The sequence below is a fragment of the Vulpes vulpes genome, chromosome 14, assembly GCF_048418805.1.
Source record: "Vulpes vulpes isolate BD-2025 chromosome 14, VulVul3, whole genome shotgun sequence".
NCBI classification, from domain to species: Eukaryota; Metazoa; Chordata; class Mammalia; order Carnivora; family Canidae; genus Vulpes; species Vulpes vulpes.
The window spans coordinates 20,754,677-20,778,170 of record NC_132793.1 but is presented as its reverse complement, the minus strand read 5'-3'; the positions used below and the strand labels follow the sequence as shown (position 1 = coordinate 20,778,170).

Genomic DNA, 23,494 nt, shown 5'->3' with positions numbered 1-23,494 from the left:
TAGATTTAAAACAATGTAGGCAAGAGGAAAAATCCAAAAACATCTGCAGAATCCATTTGTTGTATGTGTGGCCTGACTTGAGATGGTCTTGCATGGTGTAAGTGGGGAACGGTGAGTTCAAGGGGAGCCAGAGCACAGGGTTGGCAGGCTGGCCTGGTGGCAGGTCCAGTTGGAGAGGTGCATTGGAGTCAAGTTGTGGCAGCCCCCGCTGCCATGCTGGATGTTTACACTCAGTCTGTAGATAATGGAGAATGAATTGAGGTGTTTAGCCAGAGAGAGAGGTGCTACAGGGAGTCTCCTCTGGCAACATTAGGCAGCAGAGCTTAGAAGAGGAAGCAGTTGGAGGTTGTGGTCCTGTTTCCACTGCCCTCTAGGCCAGAAATAAACCTTAAACAATTTCGCAAGCAACCTTCTTTCCATCTCAAGTTGCTGGAAATTGGGCTGCCCCAAAGCCTTGAACCTTCCCCACCCTCTCTCCCAAAGGATTCAGTTCCTCATCTGGCCCCAGGCTTTATAAGCATCTCAGCGCTACTGTCACCTTCAGTAAAGGAGGCTTCTACGGAGAGACTCTGGCCAACCTCTGCCCAGGACATTGCTGAGGACGATGGCCAGACCACACTGCGCGGTAGTGGTCCTACTGCTGCTGGCAGTGGTCTCTGGGCTTGAAGAAGGGGCATCTAATCCTGGGTTCGTGGCCAGAATCACCAGAAAAGGCCTGGAATATGGTAAGGGGGGTCGAGGGTCAGTCATTTTTCTGGTGCTCATTGTTGCTCACCAGGTTGGTGTGGTAATCAGGACGAGGGACCACAGGCTTGAGTTCTGCACCTGCCTGGCTCAGAAACCTTGGATATGCCTGCCTCTGGGCTTCAGTTTCCTCGTCTTGAATACCAGAGGCAAAGGATGGGACTAGACCAGCATTTTCCCCTGGGGTCAGTGGACCACACTGGAATTGCTGGGACTCATGTTAAAATGCAGATTCCAAATATCTATCTATTATCAACTGAAGCTAGGCTTGGGAATCTGCCTTGTTAACACATGGCCCAGGCAACAGTGAAAAACCCGAAGGTTTGACCACGCTGAAGTAAATGAGTCCTCAAAAGCCCTGCTGTATTGTATCGTTGCTTCTACCCTCTTGTTGACTAAATAATACTCGCCATTTACCTGGCACTTTGAGTTCATGATCTAATTTAATTCTCCGGTCCCAATTGGTATTATTACTATCACCATTGTACAGAAGGGGGGAAGAGAGGCTCAAGGAATTTAGAGGACTTGCTTGAGAGCACACCAAGAGTACATGGCAAGTCCAACATTCACTCCCAGTCCGTGTGATTCCAAAGCCTGGCCACCCGACTATTGGGCTTGGCTTCCTCCCACAGAATGAGCTGACTGCCGCTGTTTCCCCACAGCCCGCCAATACGGAGTAGCCATCCTGAAGAAGGAGCTATCCACAATTGAGTTGCCTGATTTCTCAGGAAGCATCAAAGTCAGTTGGATTAAAATCATGAGCTATGAGTTTTACAGGTGAGGTCTCCATTCTTCACCATAGGGGCAGTGGAGGAAGAAGAATAGGGGCCTAGGTTCCCCGGGGTAAAGGGATAAACATGGAATCATCATTTGGATTAAAGGCAAAAAGGATCATGGCCAGCTCTTGTGGGGCTTCTGAAAGGTGCTATATGTTTCTTGAATCATCAGGATAGGAAAGAGAGCCTTAGAAACCATTCGCAAGCCCCAAGATCATTCTTGCAGAAACTACCTCTAAATTTTTGCTCTGCCAGAGACCCCCAGCTACTTTCCTGATTGCCCAGATGAGGAATCTGCTTGAGATATGCGTTCCTTCCCTCCAAAGCCTTTCAGGGGTCTGTAGTGAAGGACTTTAAGTTTTTCTGGAACCTGTTCACATTGTATTTGCATGCTACATCTTGAGGATAGCATCCACACATAACCCTATGGGAAATAAAGCAGATGACCTCCTGGTCCCTGGTGAACAAGCTCCCTCTCCATAAGCCTTAAATGACCTTAATCTCCCGTAGCTTTTACACAGTCAATCTTAGAGTCTTCACACCTTAGTGCTTCTTTATTCATTCCTTGGTTGCATGTATTTTTCTTCCGCAGCCCCATAAGTGTCCATAATAGGTTCTTGTGGATCATTTATTCATCCCTGATAGAAAAGGTTGTCTCTTTGAATCTTCCCAAAGTCTCTCAAGACAATTTCCTGAAGGCAGTGAGCAAAAAGGAGCTACTTTAAATTTGTACACACAGGGGCACCTGGGTGGCTCAGTCAGTTAAGCATCTGCCTTCAGCTCAGGTCATGGTCCCAGGGTCCTGGGACCAAGTCCTTCATTGAGCTCCCTGATCAGCGGGGAGCCTCTATCTCCCTCTCCCCCCTGCTTGGGCTCTCTCTCTCTCTCTCTCTCTCTCTCAAATAAATAAAATCTTTAAAAAGAATATTTTTAAAAATTTGCGCACACACACTCTGTTCAGGCCTTGCCACTTAGAGGTCAAGGGCCCTTCCCACAGCCATAGAGTACCCCTTGCATCTAGTCTTCACAGTGGGCCGCCATAGTCTGTTAACACATCCAGATTTGCCACCAACTGTGAGCTCTTCAAGGACAGGGACTACATTGTGAATCTCTGCGGCCTCTGTGCCTAGAGCCAGGTCTGACGGAGCAGGATCTCAATGGATATTTGTTGAGTGAGCTAATGAATGTGGATCTGACAAGAGCCACAAACTCAAAAGGCCACAGAGAGGGGATAATATAGATGAGTGGACCAGGCAGGGTAGCCATATCCATCACTGACCAGCAGAAATCCACATGAGGAATCTAATACAGGGAATTTTCTTGAAAGATGTTAAAACAACCAAAAAGCCAAATAGGGAACAGTGAAGCAACCCCAAAATTAGCCGTAACAGAAAGTCACTGATAACTCCAGAGCCGGAGACCCTCATTCGGAGGATTAATATGCACCTGGCTTTTCTGGGTTTGATGTTCTGCTTTCCTTCCCCAGACTGAAGATACATGACTTCGAGCTCAGGAACTCAGATTTGAGGCTATGCCCAAGGCAGGGGGTCAGAGCCTCCCTGTCCAATAACTACGTGTCTGTTAGTGGAAACTGGAAGATAAAAAAGGCTTTCATGTGAGTAGTGCTTGGATTAGAATGTTTCTCAGCTTTGGGCGAAGGCATGTCCTCCCACCCTGGGCTTCCATTTCTGGGTGCTCAAACAACCAGTCCCTTAAGGAACCAGATCTGAGCCTCTCTAAACTTGCATTTATTTACCTGTAAAATGGGATTCATAATAACCCATCTCCTTGATGCAGTTGTAGATTAAGTAAAATAACAGATGTAAGACAGTTAGCAATGGGCCTGCCCGACATACAGCAAATCCTCAATAAACGCTGGCTGCAAAGTAGAGGCTCAGTTAGGATACACAGCTAGTTAGTGGTGAACTGGGGACTGGTCTGCATTCTTTTGGCTCCTCTTCCTGGAGGTGACTGATTATATACCATTTGCTTCTCATAACTTCCAATCAGCTCCTTCGATGGTACTTTCGATATGAAAGTAGATGACATTTGCATCTCAGCTTTTCTGAACCTGGGCAAGGACCAGTCTGGACGGCTCACTGCCTCCATGGCCCACTGCAACAACTCCATTGGCCACATCAGCATTGACATTTCCGGAAAACTAAGGTAAGTGACTCCATGCCCTTGCTGGAGGTTTGTCAGAGATGCCTCAACATCCAGTTCACCCAGGGATGCTCCTGATGGAGCATAAGAGCAAGATTTAAGGTGCATCAGGATCAGAGATCTGCAAACTAAGGCCTGCAGGCCAATCCAGTCTGCTTCATGGTTTCATAAATAAAGTCATTGGATCACAGCCACACTCATCGCTCACATACCATCTATAGCTGCTTTACTGCTACAACAGCGGAGTGGAATAGTTGCAACAGAGACCACGTGGCCTGCAGTGCCAAAAAATCTGTCTTGCCCTTTAAGAAAAAGTCTTCTGGGGCGCTTGGGCGGCTCAGTAGGTTGAGCATCTGGCTCTTGATTTCCACTCAGGTCATGATCTCAGGATTGTGGGATTGAGCCTCACATTGAGCCCCATGTCAGGCTTGGCACTCAGCAAAGAGTCTGCTGGAGATTCTCTTTCTCCCTCTCCCTCTGCCCCTTCGCCCTATTCACTCTCGAAAGAAAGAAAGAAAGAAAGAAAGAAAGAAAGAAAGAAAGAAGGAAAGAAAGAAAGAAAGAAAAAAGAACGCCTGGGTGGCTCAGTGGTTGAGCGTCTGCCTTCGGCTCAGGTCATGATCCCAGGTCCTGAAATGGATCCCACATCAGGCTCCCTGCGAGGAGCCTGCTTCTCCCTCTGCCTATGTCTCTGCCTTTCTCTCTGTGTCTCTCATGAATAAATAAATAAAATCTTTTTAAAAAAGAAAAGCAGGAAGGAAGGCAGGCCAGAAGGAAGGAAGGAAGGGAGGGAGGAAAACCTGCTGACACCCGGGCAAAATGGCCTTTAATGGCAATCCAGCATCCTGAAGTGACTTGCCAGGAAGAGATCATAGTACACATTTATCTATTTTTTTAGTGAATAGCAAAGGAATGAGTCCAGTCCCAGAGTGACTGCCTTCTCACTCTGGTTGGTTGGCACCTCATCCTTCACTTCCTGGCAAGGCATAGAGGCAGCTCAAAAGGCTTAACTGACAAGGATCTGATGAAAAGAATCTTCACAGGAGTGTGAGCAGGATAAACAGATGTTCAGCAAGGGCTACTGAAGTACCTGGACACCCATGCCAGTAGGGAGCTATGACCACCCCTGGGGTTGAAGGCGAAAGGGGAGGGAAGCATGTTACCAGAGCCCAGAAAGAGTTGGTGGAACCTTGGAGAAGGGGCCATAGGGCAGGTGTGTAGTGGCACAGCAGGGCACACCTGGGTATAAATACCCCAACTCATCCCTCCTTGTTGCCTATACCCCTCGTTAGCCAGACAGCAAGAGAGTCTGAGAGACGAATCTGCACATGTCAGCCCCCCAGGACACAGGGAAGTAGTGGTGAATAAAATGAATAGCCAATTACCTCTTTGCTGGATATTTATTTGCTGGGTGGCCATGTTGGAGGGAACAAATGTCAACAGAAATATAGGGTCCTTTAATCTTGTCAGTTTCAGGGGAATTTATATTTTTGGGGAACCCAGAAACTATTAGCTGTGCATTTACTCAACTGACAAATCTTTTCTGCACAAATACTAGAGCCTTTGAACTTAAGTCTGCCTTTTGGAAAAGGAAACTTTTAGTTGAGCCTGGATAGCTTCAAACCACTGTGTTATTTTAATCGGGTGAGCATAATACTCCATTTCTCAAGATCAAAGTCATGAAATTCCGTGTGGTTCACACCACACACACACACACACACACACACACACACACACACATAGTGGAGATGGGCACACTGGTGGCCAGAGAAACATTTTAGCTAGTTTGTTATGGTGGCGATAGCTGCATAGTTGGGTGCTATTGATATGGACACAGAAGTGTGAACTCCCACGGTCTTGACCAAAATGAGGAGTTGGTAGCCTTATTCAATCATTCATTTAACAAATATTTATTGACGCCCTATTATTCAACAGATCCTGAGCTAAATGCTAGGAATACAAGACGATGCAAGGTGGGGACGACAGGTCCCCACCTCGATGCAATATACATTCTAGTGAGAGAAGGAAACATAAAGTATTTTAATATATTTTGAATTACCTTCTACATAGTTATGATAATATGTTTATAAGAAGAGAGTCCAGATGCTATGAATGTAAAGGGTAAACCATTTACCTAACATTTAGAGCATAGACAGTTTCTTCAAGGAAATTAGTCTTGAATTTTAGCAAAAGACGGGGAGAGGAGAGCTTCTCTGGTGGAGGAAGAAGCATGTGAGAAGATCCTGAGGCGTGTGAAAAGCCTGTGCCTCCCAGGAAGTGAGCTAAAGTCAGTGTACCTGAAGGGTGGTGATTAATTAGAAAAAGTGAAGAGACTAGGCAGGAGCCACACTCTAGTCTTTATCCTGAAGTTAGGCAGTGGGAAGCCACTGGAGGATTTTAAGAAAGGCAGTGATATAATCAGATTGGCTCTTTTAAAAGATCATTTTATTTAGAGGAGATTAGAGCAGGGCAGAGTGAGTGGAGGGAGACCAGAGAGGGGAGAGGCAGTTGTCCAGGCAAGAGACAATGATGCCTCAGGACAGGTGATGGCAGCAAAGGTGGGGGAGAAGGGCCTGTGGCAGATTTAAGAGATTGGACTGAATTTGGGCAACAGGAGGAAGAATGGGGCCAGGATGACTTTATGTAGTCTGTGATCTGTGGAAAGTTTCCTACTGCTTCAATATGTTCTATTGCAACTCAATGTTGGAGGAGTACCCAGAGACGTTGGAGGCGACAGCCTTTTCTGGAAGCAACACCCCACCCACAGCTGTCAGGGACTCCAGCCATGATCTCTACATCCAGGTCATTCAGATCCACCCAGGATCCAACGTTCAATCAGTCTGTAAGTCCTGGGCTTGCCCAGGGGACAGAACCCTGGAAAGTTCAAGGTGCTTTCTGCAGAACACCCAGGAAATACTTGTGTCCAATTTTACCGCATGAATTTATAATATACATATATTCATAGTACACATCACTCAATCAGCGAGCGTTGAATGGAAAAGAAGCATTTATGGGAGGAAAGAAATTTTATCAGACCTAATTCCACTAACTTAGTTCACTTATATCCCACAACCTCTTATCCTTACCCCAGGTGAGAACACAGTTGTGCAGTGTCTGTTCTGGGCCACGATTCTCACCGAGTGTGATCTGTGGTGGGGAAAGGTCTCTGAGGGCCAGTTTTATCTGGAGTGGGTTAGATCCACACCATGAGCACCATGAAATTGTTCACCAATGTCCCCTCAACACCTTATTCAGTGCTTACCCCATCAGAGCGGCTCAGTAAATGTTTGTTGAATGAATGAGGGAGTGACTACTTGCTAAAATGCCAGGTAAATTGTTCTGTGGATCTTGTAGGGTATAAAGAATAGGCCTGACTCTCCTTCTTTTTCTTTTATTGAGGTATAAATGACAAACAACACCATACTAGTTTCAGGCATTCAACACAATGATATGATACTTGTAGATACTGTGAAATAATCAACCTCAGTAAGTCTCATTAACATCTGTCACCACGCACAGTTACAAAATATTTTTATTGTGATGAGAACTTTTAAGATCTACTCTTAGCAACTTTCAAATATACAATACAGTATTATTAACTACAGTAACCAGGTTGTACATCACATCCCCCTGACTTATTTATTTTATAATTGGAATAAGTCAGGGGGGTGTGATGTACAACATCTTTTGATCCCCTCCACCCATTGCACCCCCTGACCCTGCAACTGCCCATGTATTCTCTACATCTATAAGCTTGGCTGCTGTTGAGTTTTTTTAGATTCCGTGTATAAATGAGATCATGCGGTATTTGCCTTTTTCTGTCTGACTTATTTCACTTAGCATAATACTCTCAAGGACTATCCATGTTGTTGCAAATGGTAAAATATCTTTTTTATGGCTCAATAATATTCCAGCCGGTTTCGTGTGTGTGTGTGTGTGTGTGTGTGTGTGTGTGTACCACATTTCCTATATCCATTCATCCACTGATGAACACTTAGGCTGTTTCCCTATCTTGGCTATAATAAATAATGTTGCAATGAACATAGAGGCAGATACCTTTTCAAACTGGCATTTTTGTTTTCTTGATAAATACCCACAAGTAGAATTGGTGGATCATATGGTAGTTTATTTTTAATTTGTTGAGGATCCTCCACATTGTTTTCCATAGTGACGGTACCAATTGACATTCCTACTAATAGTATGTGAGAGTTCCCCATCTGGTTGGCTCCTTTCTTGGGATAACATGGAGGAAGATCAGATCCATGGGTAGCCATCATTTTGGGAGTCCTAGGTTAATCATAAAGTGGATCCTGACCCTCTTTCCTCTTTTTTCCAGCTGGATCCTGAACCTCTTCCATGAGAGAATTGAAAATAAATTCAAAAATATCTTGGAACAAAAGGTAAACAAAAGGACACATAGATTTGTGATTAATACAAGGGTCATTGGCATGGGCATATTTGATATTTGGAAACAGCCTTGTCTCTTAAGTACACTGTCATTTGAATTTGCTTAGTAAACTTTCTTCATTCGTGGTGCAAAGACAAACTTCAAGGCTTTCCCAAGTTTGTATGACCACATATGTTAAATTGGCATTTGGAACCGGCAGAGTGTTTGAGATCTAGTTGTAGATAATATTACAGAGATATGGAGAAGAGACTTGGATCCTTTCCTCACACCATACACAAAAATCAAGTCCAGGTGGTCTAAGGACTTAAATTCCAGAACCAATCCAAAACTTCTTAGGAGAAAATCTAGCATATATTTCTCACTTTGAGGATAGGAAAATATTTCTTAAAAAGGACTCACTTTCTATTCTTCCCCCCAAAATGCACTATATGGAGAACAATAATGGGGCTGGCTTTAGTACACATCACCTCAGGGGAAAAACTTTGGAGGCAGAGTGCCTCTTCCATTTACCTGGTGTGTATCTTTGGGCATGTTGATGGGCCTCCTGGAGCCTCACTCTACTCATTTGTAAAACGTGGACGATGACCCCTACCTACCTTAAAGGAGGCTGGTAGGGATTGATAACCACTTAGTGCATCTGGCACACAGGCTTTGCTCAGAGCACTCATCGTATTGCAGAGTCATTTCTGAATCATGTTTCACCTCATGGAATCTTCATTCTTCAGTACATGGGTTCTGCAGTCCGACTTTTGGGTTTAAATCCCAGGTCTGCCCCTTTGCTGGCTGTGATGCTGTGGTTAACAGGCTTACCCTCTCTGAGCCTTGAGATTCTTGTTTATAAACCGGGAATAATGACAGCATTACCCTGCAGGGCTGTTGGGAGGGCTGTATGATGTCATACACACAGGCACTAATGAGTGCCTCGTACAGAGGAAGGACAGAGTAAATGGTTCAAGGTTATTTCCCCAATAGCCCTGTGCAGCAGGCTGAGGCCAGAGGCAAGTTGTGGTCTCTGCCCTACAAATATGGAAACATGGTCCAGAGAACTCTGGACCTCAGGCAGCCCAGGTGGCTCAGTGGTTTAGCGCCACCTTCAGCCCAGGGCGTGATCCTGGAGACCTGGGATTGAGTCCCACGTCAGGCTCCCAGCATGGAGCCTGCTTCTCCCTCTGCCTCTCTCTCTGTCTCTGTGTCTCTCATGAATAGATAAATAAATCTTTAAAAAAAAAGAAAAGGAAAGAAAAGGAAAGGAAAGGAAAGAAAGAAAAGAAAAAAAGAAAAGAAAAGAAAAGAAAAAAGAAAAGAAAAGAAAAGAAAAGAAAAGAAAAGAAAAGAAAAGAAAAGAAAAGAAAAGAAAAAAAAGAAAAGACAAAAGAAAACCCTGGACATCATGTGTCCAGGGGGCATGGGGCTGGTGCCAGAAGGGCTGAGCCCAAGGAGCGGTCAGTGTCAGGGGATGGGGGCACTGGCTGCAGACCCCACAGGGCTGAGAGTACAAAGAGAGGTATGAGGAGAGAGAGGACCTCTGACCAGGGGACTTGGGGTGGATGAAGTCAAGCCCCAGAAGGGCTGGCTGCCTGGGTGCTCCAGGTCAAACCCACCTGACACAGGTTGACTTGGAGTTTGCACAAAACATCAGTTCCCAAAGTGGGGAAACTTCCTCAAAACAAAGTGTTGATTTTAACACGAGCAATCAATTCCCTTCGCAGTCCTTTTTTTTTTACATCAAAGGGGAAGTCTCGGTTTGGGGCCAGTGTATCCTGAACATGGCAATCCTATCTAGCCTGGCTTCCAGAACGATTTTCAAGCCCTTGTATTCTTTTTTCCCAATTATATCATGTTTATGCCAAGGGATGCCAGTTTTCCATTGACAAGTGATATACAGTTCCTGTATTTTTGTATTAAAAGTATGTGATTTTTTAAGAGGCCACTTGCTGTAAAGTAGATATTAATAAATGAATAGGTGAGAAAGGCAAAGTCCAAGAGATGGTGTAGGAATAGCTGGAGCTAGGAAATCGGAAGCCGGGGGACTTTTGGGATCTCCCAAGCAGGACTTCTTGATGTACAGAGGAGTAGGTTGGTGGGCCTGCTGAGGAAGGCAATTCTCCAGAAAACTGTCCTTCTGGCTTTGCTTTGAGGCCCTCTGGTGGCCCCGGTCAGTACTGCCTGCGGACTTAGAGCCGCTTGGGATCCCTTATTCCCAGCTAGCCAGGAGCCTGAGCAGGAGGAGGAGGCAAAGAGGCTGAGGAATGAGGAGATAGAGCCCCTGGTTCACCTGGGAGCTCTCCCGCTTTGCCCCTCGGCTCCCTAATAAATGTATTGATGTACTCTGCTTCTTGCCACTTAGCAGCCAAGACATTGAACTGGGACCCGTGGCGACAGCAGACGACAGGGCAGTGCCCGCGTGGCCACCATTCACTTCTAATGTAGGTTCCAGAAAAGTCTAGGGACTTAAGCTGAGCCCACGTGCGTGCCCAGCCCAAATGGGACAGTGACCAAGTACTGTGTATTGATGAAGGTAGTGGGCTCTTCTCTCTTTGGACATGCTCACCTCCCCCTCTCCTGCCTGCAGGGTGAGGAGAAAAGCCAGGTCATTTGGAGGGCGGAAGGGGAGGCGCAGGGCCAAGGAGAGAGGGAGAGGGGAGCTCACCTGACTTTCTCACTCGCTTCCCGCAGATCTGCGAAATGGTCGGGAAGGCAACAACCTCTCGCCTGGAGCCCTATCTCCAGACTCTGCCAGGTTCGGAGGTCCCTTCCTTCTCTGGGCACCATCAGATGCCATGGCACCCAGGAACCCCGGAGCCATCACCACCCTCATCTCCCTAGAGTCCCGGGTGAACTTTCCCCATTGAGCACCTCTCCATCCTACAGAGCTGGATATGGGGTGACCACCTCTCTTGGGGGGTCTGCTTTGGAGGCCGGGGAGTAAGGTGACTGAGCATAGTGACTCACTATGACTGAACATGCTGGAAGGAGCACAAGAGGATGACAGGCACATGGGAGAAAAACATGCTAGCTCTGTCCTGGCTGCTTTAACAAAACAGGGATGCTCTGCAATCCCCGAGTAGGGCCCGGGATCCGCCCAGCCCTGGCCCTCTGGCTGCCACAGGGACCTTTCACAATCACACAACAGGTCAGGTCTCCCCCTCTTCTTGGAACCCAACAAAAACTCCTCTGACTCTCAGGACACTGAGCCCCGCTCCAAGTGACAAGGCCTTGCATGGTCTGGCAATGTGGCCAGCCACACAGTCCCTACATGCCTCCAATATCGCTAATTCCTCTAATCACCCTCTATGCCTCAACTGTACTCCTACTGCTACAAGATCTCTGCACATGTCATTCCCTCTGCCAGGAATGTCCTTCCGCTACATCTACCACCCTTCACCCAGTCGACACCTACTCCTCCTTCAGATCACAGCCCAAGCAACACTTCCTCTGACTCCCTGTCCAAATCAGGTTGCAGCCCCCGCCCCTCACCATTTCATCTCTGTTATGCCACTGATATCATCCTACAGACTTACGCTACCTAATAGAGTTGCAATTTTATATTTATTTTCTCAAGTATTTGATTGACTATCTTCCCCCCAACCCACCATGGACTGTCAAAGGACAGGGACTCTGACTATCTCATTCAGCTATTTCATCAGCCCCTTGCATTTGTGCCTGGCATATAGCAGGTGTTAATACATACCCAATGAATGGGTGAATGAATGAATACAGCACTCTCTTTGTGCCTGAAGTTACCATGGATCAGCCCCATCCCCATTCCAATTCTCCAAAGGCAACAGTCCATGTGAAAGAAGAGCCCTGAAATTGTGCAGTGCACAACACACACAAGTGTTTGACTACCCTATTCATAACACTGTCTCTTTCCTGTTCCACAGTTATCTCAATGATTGACCAGGTTGCCAGCATTGACTACAGTTTAATAGGAGCTCCTCAAGTGACTTCTCAAGTCCTAGACACGCCCTTCAAGGTAAGTTGCTATGGCGAAAGGACCTTAGAGCTGAGGGCTGGCAGAAAATAAGTTCTACCTCCCAGAGTCAGCTCCTAACCTCCTTCTTTAGTCCATCTGGCCGTAAGTCCCCATCCCTAGCCAGTGCCCACAGAAGCAATAGGAAATTAATACACCCCCTTTTTATTCCAGTCTCTTCCATATTTCCCCTGGGGATTGAGCTAGGTCCTGGAGTGCCATCTTCCTCCCATTTTATTTACTTAACAAACAAGTATATGCTTCTTACTCTGTGCCAGATGCTGAATATTGGTACAAATATTAACATATTTCCATTTTATGCCACCTCTATGAAGTTGAAGCCATTAGCATCATCCTTATTCTGCAGGTGAAGAGGCTGAGACACAAGGAAGCTAGGGACCCACCCAAAGTCCCAGAGTTAGTAAGTGACAGTCAATCTCTGGAGTCCATGCTTTCCACCACCAGGCCACATCCTGAGCCCATGAGAACTCAACACATATCTCCCAGCCGATTCTGTAATAGGGGATTTCAAGCAGCTGTCAGGTCTAAATTTTGTGGGGCCAGAAGGAACCTTTCAGGACCCCAGACCCACATTCTGGAGAGGAACCAGCACTCAGACCACAGCCCAGGGCACAGGAGGCTTCCCCAGGAAAGCTTTGGACACCTCTGCCTGGCACCCTCTCTGGTAGGAACCTTGGGTGGGTGACGTGTCCTTCTGTTTCCAGGGTGAATTCTTTGGCCAAAACGGGCACTCCCGAGCCCCCTTCGATGCTCCGCCCATCAGGCTGCCAGAGAAACATGACTACATGGTTTACTTTGCTATCTCTGAATATGTCTTCAACACAGCCAGTTGGGTCTACCACCAGGCTGGATACATGAACTTCACCATTCAAAACCAGCACGTGAGTAGGGGAGGGAGGAGGCTGCGGGGGGTAGTCCCAGGAGAGAGTGGCAGGCTGGACTGGAGACCAAGCCTGGGGGTTTGGGGAGCCAGAGAAAGAATGTATAATCTGAAGCCTACCAAATGTGGCTTCAAATCCAGGCCGTGGATCCCAACAGTGCCTATTCCCCAGGGATCATATGAGCGATTCTGTTAAGAGCTTGGTGTCTGATGCATGATACATATTAGCTATTATTGGCAATACTTAAAAAAATATAAAAGACTCCGTGGTATCATATTGGTCCTCCAAGCAGATGCCAAAGTGGCACTAGACTTGGAAGGGATAGATTAGGGCAGTGCCTGGGAAGGATGAAGGGGAGAGGAAGGAGGAGTAGGAGGGGAGAGCCCTCCCAGGGAGATGCAGGCCTGGCACCACGGAGGAGAGGGGAAGGCAAGCACACTGGTAGCAGAAGTGCTGCTGTGCAGCTCTGAGGAGCCTCAGCTCAGCTGATGGAGCGCAGAGCGGAGCCTGCTGATCAGAGGGGTGCTGCCGCAGACAGAAATCCAACGAGTCTGGCTCCAGGCTAAAAGCCTGTGCGTGATCTTTCTGGCCTGACCACAGGCAATTACAAAGGCTTGACCTGGTGGGTCCTCCCAGACTAGACTTGGTGCCTGGCCGGTGCTCGTCAGGTTCTGGAGGGAGCTGTGGCGAAGGACATAAGCCTCCGCCCCATCCCCTCCTCAGACTGGCCATGCTCTTAGGTTTATCTGCATTCCAAGCCTTGACACCTCACTCAGAGGCCTCCTTACAGGTGGAGGGGATGGGGGATCCTCAGGTGAGATTGCTTAGGTGCCTCTGCTGAGACCTCCTTGCCAGGGCCTGGAGGACGGTTTTCTCCAGTCTGACCTGGTACTCAGTACTCCTCTACTGACCCTCCTCCCCCTCCCACACCGGGTCCATAACACAGCAGGAGCCTTTTCTTTGGGGGCTCCTCTGGCAATAAGGTGACCCCCTCCTTCCCTCTGCTGAAGCATCTGACCTCACAGGTGCCATGCCACAGGGGAAATGGAGTGGTGGGGGCCGGTATCCTTTCCTGTTTAGCCTCCTGCTTACACTTTCACAGTAAGTGAATGGGGGCTTGTTACTTTGGGTTTGGCTCATCGTCTCAATCCTGCCTGGTCGGACAAAATTCTCCAGCACTACACTGGCTGCGCTGCGCTCGGGTCTGGGGCTGGGGGCTTTCTGGGACATCGTGGCCCAGCATGAAAGTGTGGGGCCTGAATGAGGTAGCAGGGGGCTATCAGCCAACTGCCCTTCTTGCAGGAGACCCCCCCGAAGGGAGGTCTGAGCCATGCACCCCGCAAGCCAAGCACTATGATAAGTGCTATGGGAGCAGTCCAAGTAAAGATGGGATCTTGAGAGAGGAGAGATCAGGGAAGATAGGCTGTGTGCGGGTGCAGGCAGGGTTCACCACACTACAAGATCAGCAAGTCAGAGGATTGGGTAGAGAAGAATACCAGAAAGAGGGTTAGAAAGGGTTTGAAGGGAGGATGCCTGGGTGGCTCAGCAGTTGAGTATCTGCCTTTGGCTCAGGGTGTGATCCCAGGGTGCTGGGATCAAGTCCCACATAGGGCTCCCTGTGAGAAGCTTGCTTCTCTATGTCTCCGCTTCTCTCTGTATCTCTCAGGAATAAATAAATAAAATCTTTTAAAAAAGAAAAGAAGGAAAGAAAAAGAAAGAAAGAAAGAAAGAAAGAAAGAAAGAAAGAAAGAAAGAAAGAAAAGGTTTGAGGGGAAGACATACCTGGAAATAGATTCAATCCAGATTGCGGTGGTTATGAGATCTCATTGGCCCTTGAGGGGGCCAAAAAATAACAAAAACTGACCAAAAATAACAAAAACAGACTGCTATATTTACTGAGGTTCCAGGCATTGCACTTAGCACTTTACCTATACACTGTCTCATTTCATCCTTGCCTGTTCTGCATGGCGAGTGCTCCGGTTATCGTCCCCGTGTTACAGATGCAGAACCTAACACGGCTTGCCAGCAAGCCATCAGCTGAAAAATGGCGGGAGCGGTATTTGGGCTCGACCTGTCTGACCTCAAACTCCGCACTTCTAACCACATCCTGCATCTCAAGTAGCCTCCTGCTTCTACTGCAGATTTCCCCAGACTCTCCAATCCACCTGCACACCAGCTCATTCCCAGTCCTTGTTCCTCAGGTAAGATCTTTGAACACTCACCACGGAGAACTCGGAGAAGCCCATCTAGACAGACCAAACGTGGGGATTGTGGTTGCACATCAGTGCATCCTGCCCTCCCCCCGAGCCTCTGCCCTCTTTCTCCAGCTGGCCAGGATGTACCCCAATATGGAGCTAGAGCTTGAGATGTCACCTGAGTCAGCTCCATTACTGATGTTCACCCCTGGAAATGTGACCCTCATGCCAGTGATAGATGTCCAGGCCTTCGCTCTCAAGCCCAACTCCTCTGACCGCAAGCCACTCTTCCAACTCAGGGTGGTAAGTGTGCCCCTGGACAGAGCAGCAAAGGGTTCCATCTGCCAAAGTGTAAGCCCCTCCCTCTACCGAAGGACAGGGAAGCTGATAGATTCTGGAGGCTACTTCTGCCTGGCAGCAGTGTGAGGGGACCTTGCATCCCTGGCCTGAACAGCCAGGCTTCCCAACGGTGTACTTAATCAAATCATACATTGGCAGAATTGCAAGAAACCTTAAAAGTCATTCACACTAGCTAAGTTGGACAATTTTAGCTGTTTTTCACTGTTACATTTGCTATAAAAATAAATTTAATTTAAAGCATAACTCTTTTGAAGTGGTTATAAACAAAATCATTAAATTACCTTTTTAAAGAAGGTATAAAATGTAAGGAACTCATAATGGCAATACTCTCCAAACTGATTTACACATTCCACACAATCCCTATCGAAATTCCAGCTGGTTTTCTTGACAAGCTGATCCCAAAATTTATATAAGCTCAAGGGACCCAGAATAACCAAAACAAACTTGAAAAAGAAAAACGAATTGTAGAACTCATAGTTCTCTGTTTCAAAACTTACTGTAAGGGATCCCTGGGTGGCGCAGTGGTTTGGCGCCTGCCTTTGGCCCAGGGCGCGATCCTGGAGACCCGGGATCGAATCCCACGTCGGGCTCCCGGTGCATGGAGCCTGCTTCTCCCTCCGCCTGTGTCTCTGCCTCTCTCTCTCTCTCTGTGACTATCATAAATAAATAAAAAATTAAAAAAAATATATATTAAAAAAAAAAAACTTACTGTAAGGCTATAGTAATCATAATTATGTAGTAGTAGTACAAGGATAGACATACAGATCAATGGAATAGAATTGAGAATCCAGAGATAAACCTCCACATTTATAGTCAACTGATTTCTAACAAGGGGACCAAGACAATTCAATGGGGAAGAATAAGCTTTTAAGAAATGGTGCTAGGGCAATTGGATATCCACATGCAAATGAATGAAACCAGATCTCTTCATTATACATACATAAAAATTGACTCCAAGTCAATTTGGGACTCGAGACCCAAATGTGAGAGCTAAAACCACAAAACTCTCAGAAAAAAACAAAATGACACAGTATTGAATCTTCATGACCTTGGGTTAGACCTTCTTAGATACAACTCAAAAGCATGAACAAAAAAATAAAAATGGATAAATTGGACGTCACCAAAGTTAAAAACTTCATGCTTCAAAGGACAGAATTCAAGAAAGTGAAACGACAATCCACAGAAAGAGAGAAAATATTTGCAAACCATATATATGAGAAGGGACTTGTATCCAGAATATATAAAGATCTCTTACAACTCAGTCATAAAAAAGACAATTAATTTCAAAAATGGGCAAAATACTTCCTCCTCTGGGAAGATTGAGTAGATGTCCATTTCCTTCCCTACTCCTGCTGAGTACAACCCAGAACCTTAAACATTATATCTAAAATAAAGAAGAAAACTCTGAAAGACAGAGAGAGAAGATATATCAGCCAGAGGTCTCCAGATCTAAGGAACAACATGATGATGAGCTCCCTGGGGTTTCTTGCGCTGCATATTCCAATTTGGGGCAACCCAGAAACACCAATAGACATGAACAAAAAGAGCCCCAACAGCATTCCCCTCTTTCTAGCCAAAGGACCAAAAAAGGGACAACCTAGTAAGATAGAAAACTTGTAGACAATCAATAACTTTGCTACTAAAGCCAAACACCAGAGAAAAAGCTATGGCCCTAGCCCCACCCAGGCCAGCAAAGGCTGACTGGGGAGCTGAGGCTTACACTGGCACGAGGCTGTAACAACATGCCCTGACATCCCTGCTGGGGGGGGGGGGGGGGGGAGGGGGCGGTGTCAGTGGAACAGAGAAAAGAACAAATGAATTAGATATAGAACAATAGAAATTACCCAATCTGAATGCATGGCCTAAAAAAATGAATAGAGCCTCAGGGACCTGTAAGACTACAACAAAAGTTCTCATCTTATGTCCTCGGAGTCCCAGGAGGGGAGAAAGTGGGAGGGGCTGGAAAAAGTATTCAAAGAAATACTTTGGCCAGAAATTGCCCAAATTCAGTGGCCTGGTTCAACCCCACACCTGGACAGGTCAGGCTTCATCCTCACACCCAGGTGTCAGTTGGTGGTGTCCTTAAAGGTCCCTAGGACTCAGGGCCTCTCTGAACTTCTCATATAGCCTGCTTCAAAGCTCAGTCATGCTTATTGGTGAATGGTCTCCCTATTTGAATGTTCCGTGTCTTTAGCTTGGGCTTATTTGCCCTTGTTGATGCTTCCATTAGGACCTCTAAAACCTCAGCTCACCTTTCCTAGAATCAGCTGTGGAGTCACCAACATCCTGCATCTTCAGCCCATAATCCTTGGGGTAGCTGCTTTTCACCCACATGTCTCATATCTGGCTGTGGTTTCTGAAGATCTGTCCCCTGGACTGGGAGCCAACAGGATTTCTATGTCACCTGAGATTCTGGGTTATCTTTTTTTGCTTTTTTAGACAACAAGCATCTCTGCCACCATCAATGTGAGCTCTGACAGGATTGTTGGTTCAGTGACCCCAGGAAGGTAAGCGGCCATGGGCAAGGGTAGGGGGAAATGGGGTAGGATGAGGATAGCCAAGCAGCAACCTGAGCATTTAATCTGGTCACTGCTATGGCTGGGGTTACCCTTGGGAACAGAGATCTCCACTGGGGCTGGCTTCACCTCTAATCCGGGGGCCCCTTTGGAAAGACATATTGACCATGTCTCAGTGGGGAAGCCAGAAGCCAGACAAGTTGCCACATAGCCCAGGTTTCATTCAGGTCCCCTCTCAGTCTCAGGCACCAGTGGAATTGCTGAACTTCTGCAAAGGGATTACTTAGGAGCCATAATCTAGTTGGAAGATATGGAGCTTTGCAAGGACTTTATATGTAAGATCGAGAAGAACATTCAGTACTGCACATCAAAAAAAGGAGATTTTAGGCTGAGGATTAAAGGTGCCCCCAAGCCACTTCTTGCTGCCCCACCGCCCAGATACCCAGTCAATAGGAGCATACTCACTAAATCCAGTGAGCCAGTGGGCAGGAGAGACTAAACTGTCAGCAAGGGTTGGCACTTGCCCTGACGTCCTTCTCTGGGGCCCTCACCTGTACCCCTGTACTCTGAGCGCTGCTCCCGGCTGAAGAACAGGTGCAGCGGGTGCATCAGAGGAACCAAATCCTGGACTTGGGGTTAGATACCCATTGACTCAGAGAGTGCACTGACTTCATTAAAATGCACATCATAAGAGGTCTTTAAAAAGAGAAGCTAATGGTGAGCATGTGAGCATTTTTGGAGGTCCCAGAATTTTAAGTTCATGCATCAGCCTGGCTTGGGAGGTGTGCAGTATCTGAGAGGACAGCCAAGGGCTTGGACTGAGACACAGCAAAATGAGGAGGATCTAGGAGGACCTCAGACCATGGTTTTATCAAGGGATTAGCAAAACTACTCTGCCCCATGAGCAGAAAGCAAAGAGATCATAAGTCCAGGGTGGTTAGAATCCCTGAATGAAGGAGCTAGGCCAGCAGCCAAGAGGATCAATGGGGGGAATTGAGGTTTGGCTTCTATAGTGACAGCACCTGAGGCCTCCAGAGTCACCCTGCCTTCCTTCTCTCTGCTGGGTGCCAGCTGTCTGCCAGCAACACACAGGTGCCTCTCTCTACCATTGTTGTCTTATTCCCATGTTATGCAAATAATACATGATCATGGCATGGAAATTGTAAAAGTATTTTTTTAAGATTTTACTTATTTATTCATGAGAGAGGGGAGGGGGCAGAGACATAGGCAGAGGGAGAAGCAGGCTCCATGCAGGGAGCCTGATGTGGGACTCAATCCCGGGACTCCAGTATCATGCCCTGGGCCGAAGGCAGGCGCCAAACCGCTTAGCCACCCAGGGATCTCCCTGTAAAAGTATTTTTTTAAAAATCCTCTACAACTCTGCCACATAGACTATCACTACTAATAGTTTCATGTTTCCTTCCAGTCTTTTCTTAATACACATTTTTGTCATTGGACATACAGAGCACTGCTCTTTACATCCCACTTTTTTCAGTTAATATTTATATCCTCATAATTTATTTAAGTTATTGAAGATGCTCAGCAAACGTTATTTTCAACAATGTCACTTCTTCTTAAATCACTGTGCCTGCTGAAATCCTTAAATGCACAAGCACCACGTTGCAGAGGAATTCTTAGGCACCGAGCCCCCAGAAATGGCCTTGCCCATAAGCACTGCACTCCCTAGAGGTAACTGCGAAGAAGTAGCAGCCACGTCTTGGGGTGACCCGTGCTTCTCTTTCTCCACACAGTAAGCTGAAGTTGGAACTGAAACACTCCAACATCAATTTCATCGACGTGAGTTGTTTTCTCCCAGAGCCTCTTGCATTTCTTCTCCAAGCAGGGCTTCAGGGGGCTCCTGGAGAAGCACTAAGGACCCAGAGAAGATGCGCTACAGTCTTGCAGGAAATGGACACCATGTCTAAAAGTTAATCATTTAACGAGCGCGCAGCCTGAGAGCTAACAGGGAGACAGGACGTGGACATTAAGAGCACAAGCTTTGGAGGAAGATAGATTTGGGCTCTTTTACCAACTGTGCCACTTGTTACTGTGTGACCCTGGGATAATAACTTAACCTTTCTGAACCATTCCCAATAAAATGGGAATACTAATATCTACTTCAACTACTTCAAATGGGAACTGAACATGAAACAGGGCAATGAATTCAGTAAGACACTTTGACAAAATGTCTCACATATAGTAAGCTCTTGGTATATTTTCACTGCTGTAATAATAGCGGCCCAGGTGTACAATGCCTTACCCAAAGCCCTCAGGGCTGATGGGCTTCAGAATTGAGAATTTATGAGAGGTTAACTTGGGACACGCACCATATGTCATATAACTCTTCCAGGAGGATCTGGGGCAGCAATCTCTAATCAAACACATTAATACTCCTGCAACAAAATTTTAAAATATTCATGCAAAGTGGAATAAAGAAACACTACATATCCCCATGGCAATTCAGGTCATGTTTTGCCATAAAATGAGCTCGTATGTACTGATGGAGAATGAAGTCCAGAGAGTGGAGTTTAGGAGATTGCGAAGAAGGAGCTGTAGTGGTGACAGTCACAGTCAACCTGTTTTGTAAGTGGGATGGCATGTCAGTGTTTCTGGAGGTGAGGGCCACTAGATGTTCTTCCCTTGGACTCCTGTTTTCATTCATGTCTTATTTGCTCCCTTTGTTCTGCCCTCCCCTCCCCCCCGCCAATCCAGGTGGAGCTGATGGAAGTCATCCTCAATTACTATGCGCTCCACACCATATACCCCTCCCTCAATGGTAAGAATAGCTGCTACTGACAGACACTTACTCAGTTAAGTGTCTGACTCTTGATTTTGGCTCAGGTCATGGTCTTGGGGTCCTGAGATGGAGCCTCAAGTCAAGCTCTGTACTTAGCAGAGTCTGCTTGGGATTCTCCTCTCCCTTTGCGCCTCCCCCTCCTCTCACTCTCTATCTCACTCTAAAATAAATAAAATCTTTAGGGGTGCCTGGGTGGCTCAGTAGGTTTAGCATCTGCCTTCAGCTCAGGTCATGATCCTGGGGTCCTGGGATTCAGCTCCACATAAGGCTCCCTGCTCAGTGAGGTGTCTGTTTCTCCCTCTCTCTTCCTATTGCTCCCCCTGCTTGTTCTCCTCTCTCTCTCTCTCTCTCTCTCTCTCTCTCTCTCCCTCTCTCTCAAATAAATAAATAAAATCTTTTAACAAAATTTTAAAATACTACCTTTAAAAAAAATAAGTACCTGCTACTGACTGCCCCACGTAAACGTCAAATTCTACCCTTTCTGTAGGATTCATGGATCAATCAGTCATTCAGTTATTTATTCAACAAGCTGAGCCCCTCCTTCTGCACTGGCAGGGGTACTGGCAATCTATGAGCCTGCCCTTGAGGAGTCTATGCTCTGTTGGGAAGGTAGATGTGTAACAGGCAGTGACAACCAGTGTGATAAATGCTGTGACAGGAGTCACAGCTGTGGGGGAGTTAGGAGGAGGCACTGACTGTGACTCAGAGGTTGGTCCAGACTTCCAGAAGGTGAAGGTCAAGTTGAGTCCCAAAGCACAGGGAGGTAGGCCAAGGAGTGGCAGACCAAACGGCACCTGGAGAACACCTGGAGTTAGCACACTCTGGGCCAGGTTAGGTCATTGACTTGATAGGTGACCTTGATGGAAATAATGCTTGGCACAGTGGCTGCCTGAGAACCCATGCCTGGACTTTCTCTAACCTGCCTCGCCATCCGACTTCCACTACCACCAGAGAAAAGCAGGGAAGTTGTCCTAGAAAAGAGAAAGTGGAAGAGATGGTGGTCCTCAGGGATGAGTCCACAGTTGTAAACACTGCATGCCCCATCCTGGGCCATTTTGGCTGGTGGGGGCTGTCCACATCTGTCCCCTCCTGAAGAAGCTGCATTTATCAGGCATTTGCATCTACATGCTTCCACCAACAGAAAACCAGCCCTGAATCCAATAGCCTACCTCATTTCGAAGTAGCCTGCCCTCTCACCAGCCAGCATCTAATGCAATGAGCGTGTCTCCGCACCTCCCCAGCCTTCCCCCTCCAGCCCGTGTCTCTCTGCTCTTTATCTTCCAGCAAAGCTTGAGGAGGGCTTTCCTCTCCCTCTGCCAGTGGATACCTACCTCAACAGTTCGGAGCTCCAAGTCCACGAGGTCAGTGAGACGTGGGGTCTGGGTGGAGAGTTCTAAGACCTCCTGGGAGGGCAGGTTTGGGGCCCTCTGACATCCTGGTCATAATGTTTATAGGAATTTTTCTTTTAAATTTTGGAGTACAGGTGGCAAGTTTTGATTGTATGGAATCTTGGCTTCATGTAGAATAGCTCAGTTTCCAGTATTCAGTTCAAACAGGTCAACTGAACATCAACAGTGTGCAAGGCCCATTAGCCGTAAATGGCAGGACTAGAGTGTGCAGAGGGGTCCAATTAGATGCACCAATTCCGGGTTAATGAGCTGGAACCTCGATGGTGGTGTGAGAGTCTCCACTAGGCCACCAGCTGGCCTTTCTGCCCTCAGCAGCAAGGGATGGCCTGGAGAAAAATCGCCCAGGCCTTTTAGTGCAAGAACCACCTCACAAGCAGGGTCAGGGACAAGTATAGTTCACTGTATAACTCCAGAGGTGTCATGTCTTCACTGTTCACAGTATGTCCTTCCTCTGAGGTAATCCTGGACCACATCCTCCTGAATTAATTATGTGAGGGCAGTGAATCCAGGCAGCACCCAGATGCACATTGTTCTCCTAGGAGAAAAAAAAATTTTGGAAGAGGACAGCGACATTCACGCGTGTCTTCCAGAAATCAGAGTATTGGGGGAATGCAAACAAATTCCCAGAATCAGGCAGCTAAGAGGGACAATGTTTTCAAAAGGCCCCCCCATGGTTTTGGCACTGACCTCGCATCCCGTTCAAGTGAAAACTTGCCTGTTCCGCTGAAGGTTTCTCTTTCAGGAAGCTCCTATCCTCTGCAGCTCAGAAAATGATCGTTCTTGTCTGTGCTTCTTTTGCCTTCTCTCCAGAACTTCTTGCTCCTTGTGGCCAACCTTGATTACTGAACGCTGAGGAAGAGGCAGCCATGGCTGGAGGCACGGACGAAACCACAGCCGGGCCTGCCCCTGCCCCTGCCCCTGCCCCTGTCCCTTTGGGGGTCCAGAGGCTGCAGGCCACCCTGCCTTCACTCCCATTAGGGCCTCTTCCATGTGGACGCTACTCACTGGGGAGCCCGGGCCACCTGAAGACACGACTGACCATGGGACCCCTTCCCCACCTTTCTCTCCTCCTTCCCATGCCCCCTCCTGTCCCCTTTGCAGCTGTCCTTAGCCCGACTCAGGCCAGCTCCATCCTAGCTCCCTGCCTGCCTGCACTGGAATAAACTTCAGTGAAGGGGAAACCATGAGCAGTGTCCAGTCCCCACAGAGCTCAAGGCACCCTGCTCAACATCGAACACGAACTTAGTTGTA

The 23,494-nt window shown here is 47.2% G+C and overlaps 1 protein-coding gene across 1 annotated transcript; it reads left to right on the top strand.

Annotated features, from left to right (window-relative positions):
- Positions 1–548: 548 nt before the first annotated feature.
- Positions 549–23,494, top strand: LOC112928149 (lipopolysaccharide-binding protein-like). Its single transcript, XM_072735188.1, has 15 exons — positions 549–725; positions 1,407–1,521; positions 3,007–3,135; positions 3,531–3,686; positions 8,020–8,083; positions 10,768–10,831; positions 11,976–12,067; positions 12,790–12,966; positions 14,967–15,167; positions 15,294–15,464; positions 17,961–18,028; positions 19,789–19,834; positions 20,750–20,813; positions 22,119–22,195; positions 23,054–23,494. The coding sequence occupies exons 1-15, from the start codon at positions 605–607 to the stop codon at positions 23,087–23,089; spliced, it is 1,581 nt and encodes a 526-aa protein (XP_072591289.1). The 5' UTR covers positions 549–604; the 3' UTR covers positions 23,090–23,494.

Bases quoted from the DNA above. Each gene is read 5' to 3' on its own strand.
- LOC112928149 (XM_072735188.1), top strand. From the start codon at position 605: ATGGCCAGACCACACTGCGCGGTAGTGGTCCTACTGCTGCTGGCAGTG. The intron at 3,136-3,530 runs GTGAGTAGTGCT...ACTTCCAATCAG, and splicing joins AAGATAAAAAAGGCTTTCAT to CTCCTTCGATGGTACTTTCG. The intron at 20,814-22,118 runs GTAAGAATAGCT...TTTATCTTCCAG, and splicing joins CATATACCCCTCCCTCAATG to CAAAGCTTGAGGAGGGCTTT.